This window comes from Gallus gallus, chromosome 4, assembly GCF_016699485.2.
Source record: "Gallus gallus isolate bGalGal1 chromosome 4, bGalGal1.mat.broiler.GRCg7b, whole genome shotgun sequence".
NCBI lineage: Eukaryota > Metazoa > Chordata > Aves > Galliformes > Phasianidae > Gallus > Gallus gallus.
Window position 1 is genome coordinate 45,369,476 of NC_052535.1, and position 15,461 is coordinate 45,384,936.

The 15,461-nt window shown below is 48.8% G+C and overlaps 1 protein-coding gene across 1 annotated transcript in view; it reads right to left on the reverse strand.

The window, feature by feature from the left end:
* Window positions 1-5,402, reverse strand: part of AFF1 (AF4/FMR2 family member 1) — a 52,618-nt gene extending 47,216 nt beyond the window's left edge. The window contains 1 exon segment of the mRNA XM_004941100.5: window positions 5,287-5,402. Coding sequence (XP_004941157.2) covers window positions 5,287-5,303 — 17 coding nt within the window. The 5' untranslated portion in view covers window positions 5,304-5,402.
* Between the last annotated feature and the right edge of the window lie 10,059 nt (window positions 5,403-15,461).

Below are 15,461 nucleotides of genomic sequence, written 5' to 3' on the forward strand. Positions count from 1 at the left end.
TCTGAAGACCACATCTCAACATTACGGTGTCTCTGTAAGGAGAAAAGGAGCCCAGCTGCTCTCAGAACAGGACACAGATCTGCCTGTTTTTCTTTTCCTCCAGGATCCGAGCAGTTCAATGGAATTGTATTAGTCTCTACACGAGTGCGTAGCCTTTGTTATCCTACAGAGCCAGGCATTTACTCCTAGGAGGTTCACAGGCTTAGTCAGGTAAAGCATACCTAGTATCAGCCTGCTGAATTCAGCCCATGTAAAATGGATGGGGGTTTGCAAGCAGATGAACTGATAAACGGTGCTGTAAAACCTCGGTGTAGCGATCGCATTCCCTCAGCACTAAGAGATCCCTGTGTGCTGTCTGCAGTAAGTTATAGAAGATGGTCTTTGAAATCAAAAACGCCACGTGTAACATCTCACTGACACGCAGCATTTCAACAAATGGAGAACGGGTGCTTTCAGAGATCCACGTGCGTAACGCACTCACAGATTAAAGCGAGAACAACACTAAATGACCTCACATAGATTTCACATGCTTTTGGAATTGGAAATGGCCCCGACAAGTCTCCCAACCAAGTGCCATCAATTCACTCACACGCCGCTGACAACGCAACGTGATGTTTCACAACAAGGAACAGCGGCTGCACGCAGTACGTTTGCCAAAGGACACCCAGCAGGAACGGAGAAGTGAGAGCATTCCTTATGTCAGACCGGGCAAGCCGAGGCAAAAAGCTGCTTTCTCTGACTGCACGCCCAGGGATTTTTACACACCGGGCACCTCTGTTTCCTCATCCACAGAAACCACGGCGTTGAGATGGATGAGTCTCCAGGCTGCCCTTCGCCCCGTGGGCCCGCTCCCTGCCCATCACACGTGGCTCTGGTGCAGGCATGAAGTAACATGTTCCCGACTGCCAGCTGGGACAGCACGGCCACGGGCTTACTGGCACCGGGGGAACAACGCTTCCTAGAACAGCGTGTGCTGCCGAGGGTACGGGGATGGGGAGAGCTGCATCACATCAGAGGGCTTCCCATCTGCCAGCACAATCCCTGCCTGCAACACAGCCTTGCAGGGAGAGAGGATCCTTGGGAAAGAGCTGCAGGCTGGTGCTGAGCCTCTGAACCACCCTGGCAAAGACAGATTAGCTCTGTTGCTTTTTAAAGTACAATCTCATAGACTTCAGAAGCATGAGAATACCGAAAGTGGCTCCTTATCAGGTGCCTACAACTCTTCAAAGGGCTAAAAAGCCCTTTACCACTACACATGCAAGTCCTAACAGCTGTTACTATTTGAAACTATAATGCCCGCAATTCAGCTTAGGGAAGGGGGGAAAAAAGGAAGAGGCACACACACACACACACACACACACACACACACACACACACACACACACACAAACTGCTTTTGCTTTTTTCAGTTTTCACAACAAGCACAAAAACAAAGCAAACCTTTTTTTTTTTTCTTCTTCTTCTGTCAGTTCTGAGAATGAGTTTTGCTGCTGCCAAAGAGGTTAAACATTAACCGACGGCAACTGATGTTGTCTACCTGGACTTGTGCAAGGCCTTTGACACAGTCCCCCGCCATATCCTTATCTCTAAACGGGAGAGATTTGAAGGGTGGATTATTAGGTGGATAAGGAATTGGTCGGATGGTTGCAGCCAGAGGGCTGTAGTCAATGGCTCTGTGCCTGGGTGGAGGCCGGTCACGAGTGGTGAACTCCAAGGGTCCATCTCGGGACCGGTGGTCTTCAACATCTTTACCAATGACACAGATGATGGGATCAAGTGCACTCTCAGCAAGTTTGCTGATGACACCAAGCTGAGCGGTGCAGTTGATACAATAGATGGGAGGGACGCTGCCCAAAGGGACCTGGACAGGCTTGAAAAGTGGGTGCGTGAGAACTTAATGAGGTTCAGTAAGGCCAAGTATAAAAGGTGCTGCACTTGGATCAAGGCAATACCAGGTACGAGTATACCTGGGAGTATACTCCTTGAGAGCAGCCCTGCAGGAAAGGACTTGGGGGTTCTGGCAGACAAAAAGCTGGACATGAGTGAGCAGCGTGCGCTCTGCTGGGCCGTATCAACAGAGGAATGGCCGGCAGGGAGAGGGAGGTGACTGACCCCCTCTATTATGTCCCTGTGAGGACTCAGCTGGTCTACTGCGTCCAGGTCTGGGGCCCCCAGCACAGGAAGGACGTGGAGCTGTTGCAGCAGGTCCAGAGGGCGGCCATAAAGATGATCAGAGGGCTGGAGCACCTCTCTCATGAAGAAAGGTTGTGGGAGTTGGGCTTGTTTAGCTTGGAGAAGAGAAGGCTCTGGGGAGACCTCACAGCGGCTTTACAGTACTCGGAAGGGAGCTAACAAGCAGGAGGGGAACCAACTTTTTACATGGTCTGATAGCGACAGGACAATGAGGAATGGCTTTCAACTAAAAGAGGGGAGATTTAGGTTAGATGTTAGGAGGAAAGCTTTTCTCACAGGGTGGTGAGGCAGCACAAGCTGCCTGGGGAGGCTGTGGATGCTTCATTCCTGGAGGTGTCCAAGGCCAGGTTGGGTGGGCCCTGGGCAGCATGAGTTGGTGTGGGCAACCAGCGCATGGCAGGGCGGCTGGAATGAGATGATCGTTAAGGTCCCCTCCAACCTAGGGGATCAACCCAAGCCATTCTATGTTTCTACAATTAACCATTTTCCTTGACAACCTCTCTCTATAAGTTAAAGCAGGGATAGTTTTCCCTTAACCTGATGGGTAAGGCTGAAGAAACAACAGTAGCACAACTTCATGTCGCTGTTACAATAAACTACAATACAACTACAAATGACAGTTCCAAACACTAAACATACCCATCCCCAGACCAACCCAGAAGACAAACATGCCCATGTGAAATGTGAAACAGCTTAATGAAATCTGCCTACTGGAACTTGCAGAGGCATCTCATCTTGACAATACCCAAACCAGTGAGGCGTTGAGAACTGGAACCACCCCCCCCCAATGGGGGTCTCTCCCCCAAACTGTGTGAATGCACAGCTGTGGAAAACCTGCGCTCAGCTGCTCCCCATGAAGTGTTTTGCTGCAGCAAGGCACTGCATCTGGGAGGACACCTGCCCCAGCCAGTCCAGCCAGAGCTACGTGTGTCTTCATGCTCTCACCATGGCTACAGCCAACTCCATCCTGCAGCCTCAACTGCAGCACACAACACTGCAGGAGAAACACCTCCACGCTGTATGAACAGGATGAGAGCATTCCCACTGTTTTGAGGCTCCCTGCTGTTGAAATACCTCCCTGGTCCCTACTCTCATTCACCAGGCAGCAGAACAGTCCCAGGACCCTGCCAACCTGTGTTTGCAGCAGCCCTCAGGAGGAGCAGCACGTTAGCAAAGCCACTATGGGATCAGGGGATGTTTCATCTTTTGGCTGACAGGTGAGGTAACACAAGACAATGTTTCAGCTCTTCTTCACCTGCATCAGCTGCCTGGAATGCAGTATCACCAATACTGGCATCTGCCTGTATCGGCAGGACCCGCAGAACAAACACATTATGAAATGTGCCTGGAGATCTGGCCCGGAAAGCTGCGAAACGACACAGAGCAAAAACCAAGCTGCATCTTCCTCAGGGAAAAGCCTCAGCACCACTCCCTCAAGAAGAAACTGCTTTGCTGCACTGACTGCTCTAAATGCAGATGGAGCTACACGGTGTTTGCGCACAGCATTTCCTTCTTATTGTTACTGATATGGGGGTCCAGCACTACTCCCTGATTCTCATGGAGTCAGAAGCTGAGATGTGGCTGCTGGGGGGCTTCCCATTGTCCCCAGCTCTGGAGAAGAGCCAGCAGGGACAGCAGCATGACAATGACTGCGCAGTGCTCTGCCTGTGCTTCTCCACCACCTCCCTGCAGAGGAGACGAAACGGTGTTGGTTCTGCATACTGCAGCCAAACTAATAAGGGGCACGTCTAAAGGCAAGTTGTACAGCAATCAGAAATTCTTAGCAACTGTAACAACAAAGTGACTGCCTATCCAGCAATTTTAGGCACGTGTGAGAACAGCAGCCTACATCTCCAAAAAGCTGGATATCACACTGCGTCCAACAAGGAAGTGAGCTTGTCCTCAGTTCTGCTCCAGCTCACAGCACCAAAGCCCAACACGGTCCACGCTGCTCGGGGATGCTACGAGCATCAGATCATCTGCATGTTCCAGAAGGGAGCGTGCAGAGCTGCAGCTGCAAGCCTACAGCTCAGCCAGCAACCGAAACACAAAACACCCCACATTCTGCACAGAACAACGCAGACTGAGGGATAGCTCCTCCACTGACTGCTTCTAGATGTAAGGTGACTGCAGCAGCTGGCGATAAGGGCTGATTCATCTCAAACAGCTAAAACACCCGACTCACCACGCCGTCAACTGTAAGATTCAGTATTAAAAAAAAAACCAAACAGTTCTGGCATCTACGAGCACACCAGCTTCTCAGCCATCACCGCTGCAATTTCTAAGCACTGCTGAGCAGCAACAGGTGCGTTTTACCTCCTCGTTCCCCTTACTCTGCCACCTCCGAAACAATGAATCCAAACGCGGTGGGAGCACTGAAAATGGAAGAAGGACGCAGGATTTTCTCGCTGCCAAACCCGCATCCTCCCCAGGTTCACCTCCCATCCCCTAGCTGTGCCTACTGAGACGCACAGCGAGCGAGAAACAGCAAACCCAAGCAGATGGAGGGCTGCCCAAAAGGCCTCACGCCGAGCGATACCCCAAACGCTGCGGTGTTCCGTATCGTACCACCTCAGTGACCTACCGAGCTCGCAGAAGCTGACTGCGGCTTTTCTTGGCTGGTTTTCTTTGACAAAAGAGATGCAAAACCAAAAGGCTCACACCTAACAGAGAGAACCCTCTGACACGCTTTAAGAAATCGGTTCTGCGGACGCTTCACATCTCTTTCCTATGTAGTACGACTCCACTTACTGAGCATATGCATCCCTGGTGTTGAATAAAGGCTTTTATGCACTCGTGCGGCAGGCATGTGTGGCACCACGGTGGGTAACCCCGCTGACCCAAAAGCACGGCAAGCACCGAGCTTCATGGGGAACGCCGCTGCTCACCGTCACTCCCACTCCCTCTTAAAACAAGCAACAATCTGACTTTAGCGCTCGTCTTCAAGCACGCAGAGGTTAGTTAGCGAGTAAAGGAACGCAGAAACAAGAAGAAAAACCGCCGTACAAGTAAGCCTTGGTGTCTGTGCCCCGCCGCCCCCAGAGCCGGTGACTCTCTCCGTGCTGTGCCCCCCGGAGCCCTCCACAGCCGTACCTGGACTGCGCGGCCATGGCGAAGCTCACGCCGCCGGCCCCGCCGCCTCCATGGGGCCCTCCCGCAGCCCCACGGCCGCGCTACGCCCCGCAGCGCCTCATCGCTCGCTCTGCCCCGAGCTGCCCGGCCCGGGTTGGGTTACGCTCATCCGGGCCCTCCTCCGGCCCGCCGCATTCCCCGACGCCACCGAGGGAGCGGCGGCCACCCCAGCCCGCGGCCTGAAGGGGCGGTGCGGCCGCGGGGCTGTCCGCGGCCCCGTCGCTGTGCGCCCGCCGACGGACGGTGCTGACGCTCGGCCCGCAGCCCCCCGCCGCTCCCCCCCCTGCCCCCCCCCTCTCCGGGCGCTGTGGTACGGCCCGCAGCCCGTGGTGGAGGCGTGGGGCGGGCCGAAGGGCTGAGCGGGGGGAGGTGTTAAAAAAAAAAAAAAAAGAAGGGGAAAACGAAATACGAGCTACCGAGAGCTGTTTGTCCGCACTTCGCCAGGCTGAAACCTGCTTTTTGTTGGAGGAAACTGTGAAAATTGTATCCCAAAAGGCTTCTTCCGTGTCTCCTATAGCAAACAGCCAGCCTGCACCGCCACATTATTCCTCTCAGACTTCCCAAAGTGCCCTCTGTACAGCCGTGCTCAGCATCAGCGGGCCACAGCCTTCCCCCACATACTTTTTATTCATCCACCAGGGATAAAGTTTCCCCTTTTCGAGCCCTTGCCTCTGGAAAGTGTGCTCCAAACGAAGGAAACGGTCTCCATGAGGTAAAATGCGAACAAAACAGATCAATAAAACACGACCTGTCACACTGAGGAGTGCATCCCTGAGGTGAACGGTGTGGACAACGCACCATTCCTTAAAAACATCACGGGCAAAGGTTTCAGGTTGGATATTAGGAGCGATTTCTTCTCCCAAAGAGCGGTGATGCAGTGGCACAGGCTGCCCAGGGAGGTGGTGGAGCCACCGTCTCTGGAGGTGTTCAACAACCGTGTGGATACGGCACTGAGGGACATACGTCAGTGGGCATGGTGGGGGTGGGTTGGGGTTGGGCTTGGTGATCTTAGAGGTCTTTTCCAACCTTAATGATTCTGTGATTCATAACTTCACGCAGGTGAGCACAGTGCAGTGTGTTGGGCATGAAGCAGCAATGATTTCAGGTACTGTGCTGAAGAGAAGGGGCCTGGCACGGTGCCTACAGCATTGCCGAGGGTCTGCACTCCTACAGGAGGGAGAGCAGCATCTCTTGGCTCGCCATAACAACCCCGCCATACCCACAGCAACCAGCACCCGACTTTTGGGTTGATGGTCCATTACATTAGTGGGATAAATCCCAGAAGCTTACACAACTGTCAAACAGTTGAGCAAGCATAAAGGATAAATGCAGTAGATACCACACAGTATTAAAATAATTAGACATTGGCCTGTAAGCTTTCCTGAAGTATCACATTTGCTGTACAACACAACAAGTGCTTGTTAATCCCCAGAAATAGGTCAGCTTCTTGCCCTTACCAACCTTTTCCAAACGTCTCATTATATTGTACCGCACTGTGTTTTTTTAAACAGACACACACCCTTACTTTCAGCCTTCAAGAGGCACTGCTCTCTTTTAATTAAAGCACGTCCTCCCAGGTCTGTTGACAAGAAATCCATCTCGCCACCACCATTGCCACTGATGAATCCTCCACATTTGAAGGTGAGAAGGGTCACACATGCATTGTGATTCCAGGCTGTGATTCCAGGCGTGCGAAACAGCAGAGCCTTTTCATTTGCAGAGAGGACTTCTGCACCAGGTCAGAAGGCAAAGGCTGCCTCAGTCTTGCAGGAGAACCCCTAACAGTGCAGCCCTGGAACACCCCTAGATGCCAGTGCCCTCCTGCCCTGCTCCTTCTCGTCACCTCCACAGAAAAGCAGAGGCTGCTGCCTGCAGAGGGGTTCATCCCTAAGGAACTGATTGCGTTCTGGCAAATTCCAAAGTGTATACAAAGGGCTCGATATTCGCTGCTGTAAAGCATAGGCTACAACACCACACAGCACAGCGTTTCACAGGCTTCATGTGTTCAGGGGAAAGAAGATGATAGATTAATCTTTCCCATTAACCCCTGCCTCCAATGTACAGCTGGAAAGCAAGTAAAACCCAGAAACCCAAACATACAAGCATAGACAGAAACCAGTTTAACGAGGCAAATCAAACTGCACGCTGTGGGCAGTGGCAGGAGTCTGGATCAAGCACCTCTCCACAGGCTTTGCTTTATAGCACCTTCTTAAACTTAGCACTTCCAGATCTCCATTAGGCTGCCAGCAGCACACCCTTGCTGAGCAAAGCATGCAAAGCACTCAGCACCAGGTCTCACCCACCCTGCATGGCTACAGGAGCGGCGGGGGAAAGGAAAACCAGCACGGCACTGAGAAACTGGGAGGGGAGGAATGTAACCAAAAGGTAGTTTTGGCTTTAAGAACAGAAGACTAAGATGCCTGCAGCTGGTTAGGAAAAAAAAAAAAAAAGGGAAAAAAAAAAGTATAGATGTTAAAAATGAAACATTTCTGAGAACCAAGGGGAAAGCAACCCTTTGTGCTTCGGTATTTAAATTAAAGGAAACAGGCTTTAAAAAAGAAACCACCTTCTCCTATGAACAAGACCGCACTGGAGGCTGTACCCGATGAGATTTTGGCAGCCATCGGGAGGAATTTCCATTATCTCCCCAGGCACTACTGACTTATCACTGTTAATGTCTTCAAATGTTCCATCACCAGTAAGAACTTTCACAAACAGTTAAAGTCAGAGAGAGGTTTATAGTCCTTGTTGGCTTTGGCACTGAAACTGTCAGAAACCACACTGTGCAAGGGTGTTAAATATCCTGATTTATATTCCAATTGAATCAAGATAACATCTATGTACAGAACACAATGTACCCTTCAGATTCACTACAGCTGTCAGATTCATTTTGCAGCAATATCCAATCCCCAGATGAGGCAGAGAGGTATGTAGGACACCAAGAAACCAAATGCCTGTGATTTTGGTTTGGTTTTGACTCGGCTGTTACGCATTATATTCCAGAATTCCAGAAAGTGGATTTTTTTAACCAATTCTTTGTAGTTACATTGACAACTAAGTGTATATATATATATATATATATACATATAAATACGTATTTTGGAGAATGGCAGCAGAGGAAGTGCAGTAGTATGGTTTGAATCTCCTCAATACCCGAGTCTCTTCTCACCCATGCCTTTCCCATATGTAGCAGTCACTGTTCTTTCGTGCCTCAGGACAGCATAACAGGGGAAAAGATCACAGATCTCTGCTATGAGGGTAAAACATATGGGCAGCCAAAGAGAGCCATGTTGAAAAAGCAATGGGAACTGCAGGAAAATGGCTCCAAAAAATCAGTTTTGCAGGTTGGGCTTCTAAGGGAAAACCCTTCTGCCCCACCCAATCACTGTGATGCCTGCACTGAGTTTTCTACTTTTTGTTATGCTTTAAAAGAATATTGTCTACTAATTAGTCCCAGCACCCAGGAAGACAGGAGAACACCAAATTAATTCCTACCGATCACGTGGGATGCTCTCTTTGCCTGGAGATGCCATAGCTGTGTTTCTGCAGTCAGCTCATCTGAAAGAGAAAAAACAGATACTGAACATCTCCTTGCAAAACAATAGCACACTGTACCCAGCTGATGCCACCCAAGCTTCGTTTGAACAGTCAAAGATCAGCCAAGGAACGTCCTTCCTCAGGATCTGAACAGAGAGGGAAAAGGGAGAGTTAAAGAAGCAAATGCGATGTGTCTTCAGGTTCCAAAGTAGTAAGTCATGAAAATGTAGTGATATCCAGAATGTTTGTCATGCTGACCAGAAAATGAAATTTGAATGCATATTTTCTTTCTCTCTCTCTCTGTGCTCTGCATTTCAGCTTGGATTTGTGTTGCATCCGAAATCTGTTTTAAATTAATTCTCCAAAACCATTTGGAGACACAGTCCTCATCCGCCCCTCGCAGATATTTTCAGAACTGTATGAATCCCTCGATTCTCTCTAGCAGCCTAAATCTTCTTTCGTAGAGTCATAGAGTCACTGAGGTTGGAAAAGGCCTCAAAGATCATCTAGTCCAACAGTCTACCTACCACCAATACTGCCTACTAAACTATGTCCCTTAGTACCACGTCCCCACGGTTCTTGAACACTTCCAGGGATGGTGACTCAGCAATGCTGTCGGCACTGTCCCAAGCCACCTCACCAAGTTCAACCCCCAACCCATCCCCGCCATGCCCACTGCCCATGTCCCCCAGTGCCACATCTCCATGGTTCTTGAACACCTCCAGGGAAAGTGACTCCACCACCTCCCTGGGCAGCCTGTGCCACTGCAGCACCAATCTTTCTGAGAGCAAATTCCTTCTAACATCCCACCTGAACTTCCCTTGGCACATCTTGAGTTTCAGTGATGTTCAGAATGACAGTGTGAAATACTGCCCAACAAAAAGGTGAAGCATAACCTGTAAGCGCTTCTGTTGGTTTCAAAGGGAACTTTCAGAGCCATGAGCATCCATTGCTGTAGGCTCAGCCAACTGTGTGCCAACCGAGGCTATGGCTCCAGGCTCAGCTGTCGAATTTAAGAACAAACATGCCATGAAGGCACTCCCTTTAGACACCCAAGCTGCCTGCTGCTGAGTGGAAGCATTTGTGTAAAGGAAAAACAGTATTAGAATAAAATACAGCTATAGATGAAAAGGTTACACAGAAAAATTACTTCAAAGCCTAAGCATTCAGGAAACGAGGAGGAAACAGAAGGGGAAGGACGTTGCAGTAGTTATTGCAAGAGGCTGCCCCTTATGCCACTGTAACGGCAGTTCTAAAATCATAGAGCTATAGAATCACAGAACCGTTTGTGTTGGAAGAGACCTTTAAAGGCCATCTGATCCAGCTCCTCTGCAGTGAACGGAAACACCTACAGCTTTCCTCTTTGATGTCAATCAAACTAGCTGGGTAATCTAATTAGGATGGCTTTTCTTGTTTCAAAAACAACTATGTTATTACCAGTGCATTTTGCTTAAAGGGCATAAAACCGTTTATTTCTTCACTCATTTTCAGCAATGCATGTTGCCTCCTGCCCTGATGCTTCAGGGAAGTCAGGAAGGCCAACGTTTTTATTCCTCCACAATTGGTCAGGAAGCAGAAAAGACTGGTAGAAGTCAATTTTCAGGCAGCACAAATGCTAACCATCTTTGCAAAGTTTTCCTTTGCAGCTCTTTGTCTCATTCTTCAAGAATCAATAATAATAATAATTGAAAAAAGACAGAAAATAGAAATTAATGCCTATACACACGTATTCAACATGCTAACATGTCTTCCAAAAACGCTGACACCAATGGTGATGCACAAATGCGCTAAAATAACAGGGGACAGATTGAGTTTGCTGCACAGGAGAAGGTCCCATTTATTCTTCACCACAGTCTTTACAATAGCAGTTCTGATACTACTTAGCTTGTGATTGGACTTGATGGTCTTTACGGTCTTTTCCAACCTGAGCTATTCTAAGATTCTCTACTTTGAATAGACCATAACTCCTCAGTGAGAAAAGGAAAGGTTAGCACTGTGTGTCTGGGCATCTGAAACGTACTATAAACGAACCCTGGTGGAAGATGAAATAAATGCAAGCAGCCTGCCCCGTGCTGATGCTGCAGGAGAAGGCAGCCAGGAGGGGCAGCTCACCTGCTGCCTGCCCTGTATGCTGCTGAGCCATGCTCAGGTTAACCACTCGGGCATAGATTAATCGAGAAATTAATTAAAACTGGGGAAATGCAGAGGTGCTGGAGGGTGGAGGAATTGTCCCCATCTGCCACCAGCCCTTGGTGAGCCATCCATAGCTCCCGATCCATGGGGCTGATGCCAAGGGGTTACTCAAGACTCAAGAGCCAGCTCCTCTGCCAAAGTCCAGACTTTGAATACATAAAGTATTCAGAAGCTTCTAGATTTCTCATCACAACTCCAGCAACACGCAGGACTGCCTTGTGGCTGCTCAGATGATTAATGTGAAATCCCAGCTTCTTAACCAAACACAACCTGAGGTGAGGTCATCTCCAACAGACCACCTCTTACCAATCAGCAGCTATCCAGAACCATGAGCAAAGAAGCCTTTTCAACACCTGACTTCCACCAGCCTACGAGAGAACTCCCTCAGGGGCTCACATGCACCACACACAAGCTGACAGACCATATGGCTTCCTGGGGGCCCTCTGGTTGGATTAAACAGCTCAGGGACAGCTTTCAGGAAATAAAACAGCAAAACACCACCACGAGGCCCTACAGTGAGGAAGGCAACAACGAAAACCACTGAAATATTCCTGTATTCCATACAAATGATAATAAAAATGGCCTTACCCACAAGTTGCGTGGTGTGGTGTCTGCTGGCAGAGAACTGTTCATGGCATCAAGCTCGCTGAGAAGTCAGTAGTTCAAGCTGTAGCAGTAATTTTCTATCCTAAAAGGAAATAAGAGAAAACAGCGAGTGCTGAAGAACTGCCAGGAGTCACCGGGTTGAGTGTCCCATATCCTCTGTACCGTGTGTACAGAGATTGAGGTCAGAGATACTGTCTGCGAGACTGTGAACGAGAACCAGGGGACGGTGCAGCACGGGGAAGGCTGTGGCCATCTCCCGCCCACCTAGGAAAGCAGTACGTAAGGGAATGGTGACCTCGTGATGCTGACCTGCTCTGGGGATGGGTTTTGCCACGTGTGTCAGAAATGCAGGCCCAAATTGAAGAAGGCTGAGCCCAGCACTTAGGATTTTTCGAAGCCTTAACTTTCATGTGAGCTGTGTGAATGGGAGGGTCGTGGGGCTGCAGGCATAAGGCCACAGGCTCAAACCTTCAGGTTGGGCCTGCAGGAATGGCACAGGGATGCTGGGAACAGAGCGCCAACGAAGGCGCTGCCGGGGCAACGTTCCGTCGTTAGATACCTTACCCAAAATGCACCGCCTGACCCGCTCCGTTGCTGCACACAGTTCATCCTGAAGCTGATCACGGGGCAGTTCATCTTCGCTTTACCTTTGCCATTAAGAGACTTGAGAGCCATCCACCAGCGCTGAAATCGGCAGCAAAAGGGCCACAATCATTGGCAGCCTGGGAGCCCGAGGGGACATCCGCACTTACAGTGTTTAAAAAAAATCAAAGGATCCAGATTTGTTTCTTCATCAGCGTTCTCCCAAACGAGTTTGCCGTGTCCCAGTCACTACCCCCCACTGCACACGTGGTCTCTTCATTCTTGCAGTCCTCAGTAATCCACCTTGTCCCCTAATGCAGCCCCAGTTCCAGACTGTAAGCGCGTTACTTCACATATTGATCTGTAACATGACTAATTTTTGCCCATAAACTGGTGGGTTTTTTTTGGTCAGAAAGTCTCCAGATACTTCCAAGAGTCTAAGTATTGAATCATTTGCAATCACGACATGATTGGTATTTTATGATTCTTTCATATAACAATTAAACAATTCTGATTGTCCCTGGCTATCGCACCCAAATGAAAGGGACAGGGAAAAAAACACGTGTGACAAATAGGAAAAATAAATAAATAAAAAAGATGAATTTTCTACTTTGAAACTGAAAAAAGAATCTGACCTATTTTTTCCATTCACAAACCTTTCTCCTCATGTTCTAGGGGCCGCTGCCAGGAAAGGGCTGGGTAGTAAATGGATTTTAACTTCAGGAACCTAATAAAACTCTCTTCTGGCCCTTTTCACTGCCTTTTTAATGTATTTTTCCTGTTCTCCTTGCTCTAACCCATGCATTCTAGATGAAAAGAGGCTGAGGCAGCCCACCAGGTTCTCATCAACTCTCTCAGCCTCAAACCAAACCTAGACGTCAGTTTTCCTTCTATGCATCTGGAAAACGTAAGAGCCAAATGGAAGCTAAGATTAGAAAGCTTATTCACTCTCCTCTTGCTGGTGTCTTCAGAATCAGGTAACAAACAAAAAAGAGTTAAGCCAGATACCGAGCGGCAAGGCTCTCCCAAGCCAGTAGGAACTCATTCTGTAGGTGGACACTGGCCAAGGAATCCGTTTAATGAAGTTTTGTCACATCTACAGAGGCGGTACTGCCCGCTTTCTGAAGCCTCTCTTGGACGTTCTGAACGATGCCTTCAAACCTGATCCATGGGAAGAGACTTTACTGTATCAACCCCTGGCAGTAAACGACACAGACTGCAGTCTCGAAATAATCACTTGGCAGCTGTAAAATGCGCACAGTAATAATGAGCTCAAGTGGTGTCTCATGACTGATCCCATAACGTTGAAGAAAAACGTCAGAGATGGAAACACTGCAAAAGCAATCTGAAAATCTCTGGGTTCTGTTGACAAAATTAACTGTCGTCACCGTAATCCAAGAGGGACATCGGAGCATAGCGTATGACCCCTCGTCAGTTGAAATCTGACTGGGGTCTACTGCAGTCCCACCAGAAGCCCCATGCAGAAAGCAGAGCTGCAGTAGGAGGGTCAGAAGAGAGACGGTCACGGCACTGAGGAGTGCAGAGGTGTTTGTGCGTGCCTTATTTGAGTGCCTGGATCCCGGTTAGGCAAGCTCCAGCTCATTCTGCAGACAGCAGACAGGCAGGCACCGCTCAGCTTCTCCCTCTTTATGAGTCCCAAGGTGCCTGAAGCCCAAGCTCTAGCTTCTGGCACACGCGGAGACTTGGGCACGTTTGGTAAAGGCTTGACACCAAAGTCAGGCTGAAAAATACACCAGTGGAAGAGTTTCTCTTAACACAATCATTATTTACACAGAATGTAGTGAAGGAATTGAACACAGCCTGTGAACAGTGAAAAATACGCACCTTGCCTTACGTTTTGATACACGAATTTGGGACTGGGTTTCAAGACTGCAAACCAATCCATATTTTGATGTACTTGTGACTCCATTTTCAGTCAGCATCAATACGTTACCTGTGAATTTTCAGACGGAACGTACAGAGTTGCCATCAGACATTCAGCTCAAAAATTGTGATCGTGTCTCTTTACCAGACTTGCATAAGCCCTCTCCTACCAGAGAGACGCACCCCTCGCTCCACAGTCATGTCTCATACATGTCAGTGCTTTGAGCAGCCCGTACATTTGGGAACAGCTGTTTTCAAGGATGGAGCTCGGGAGGAGTATACTTGCCTTACAATACATCGGGACCTGACTGTTACAAAACAAAGTAAGTCTATCTCAGGCCTCATAAAGCTGTTTTTCCCCATGCATTTCCATCTTTTCAGTAAATACTGCTAGCCTTGTCTCTTACTAAGGATGCTCAGATGTAAATGGCAAAAATGCACTATTGTGTTCCGTTTCCTTATCTGAATCAAAACTAGCTGCTCAAACACTTTGGGAAACATTGCTTTTCCAGTGCCATGGTTTTAATGCAGAATCCATTGAAATTGGTTTAAAATTCAATTGTAATCTAACCACGATATGAAAATAAGAGAAGCTTTTTTGATACTCCTCAAGAACAGAAATGGACGTTCTTGTTCCATTCATGTTAAGATGGTAGTGTCTGCTTCACATCAGGTGCAAAAAGGAAACGTATCATTTGTCAAAGGAGAGCTGTAACGAAATACAGCACAGCCTTCTGGAGCTGGAGTCTGACAGCCAAAAAGAGGCTGATGGCACTGTACACTCTCTTACCCTCAACACTGAAGGAAACTGAAACTGCACAAAGGTAGACCCGGGCTGGGAGCAAAGCCCCTGAACGTGTACCGGTGAGCAAAGAGCCTCTCAGACATGAGTTGGAGGTCTGGCTGGCTCCACTCTGTTCTGCATCACCTGCTCCAGGCTGGAGAAAAGCCAGATGCACCTAGGCCTGGCGTGCCCCTAAGCACAGCATCCTGCATCCTGATAGCGACGTGGAAGGGCAACCTAGCGAGGACAGACAGTCTGCAGAGAGAGATGAAGCACTCTGGAAGCATGTGGCTAAGGAAAGCATGTATCCCTTACGTCTCCGACCTTACAACAGGCTTTGAAGTTGCAAGGGGAGTGAGTATTTTTCCAGGTTTAGTGACAGATTTCATGTCATAGAGCAGGAGAGTTAATTCTGTTGTAAATAACTGCAGCACAGGGCACTCTGCTTGGACTGCCTGTTTCCACCAAGTTATTTTTTTAATTCTCTAATTAGGTAACACCTGTGAGAATGAGCCTCCTGTGCAGATGCTGGTGCTGGGGTAGGTGCTGC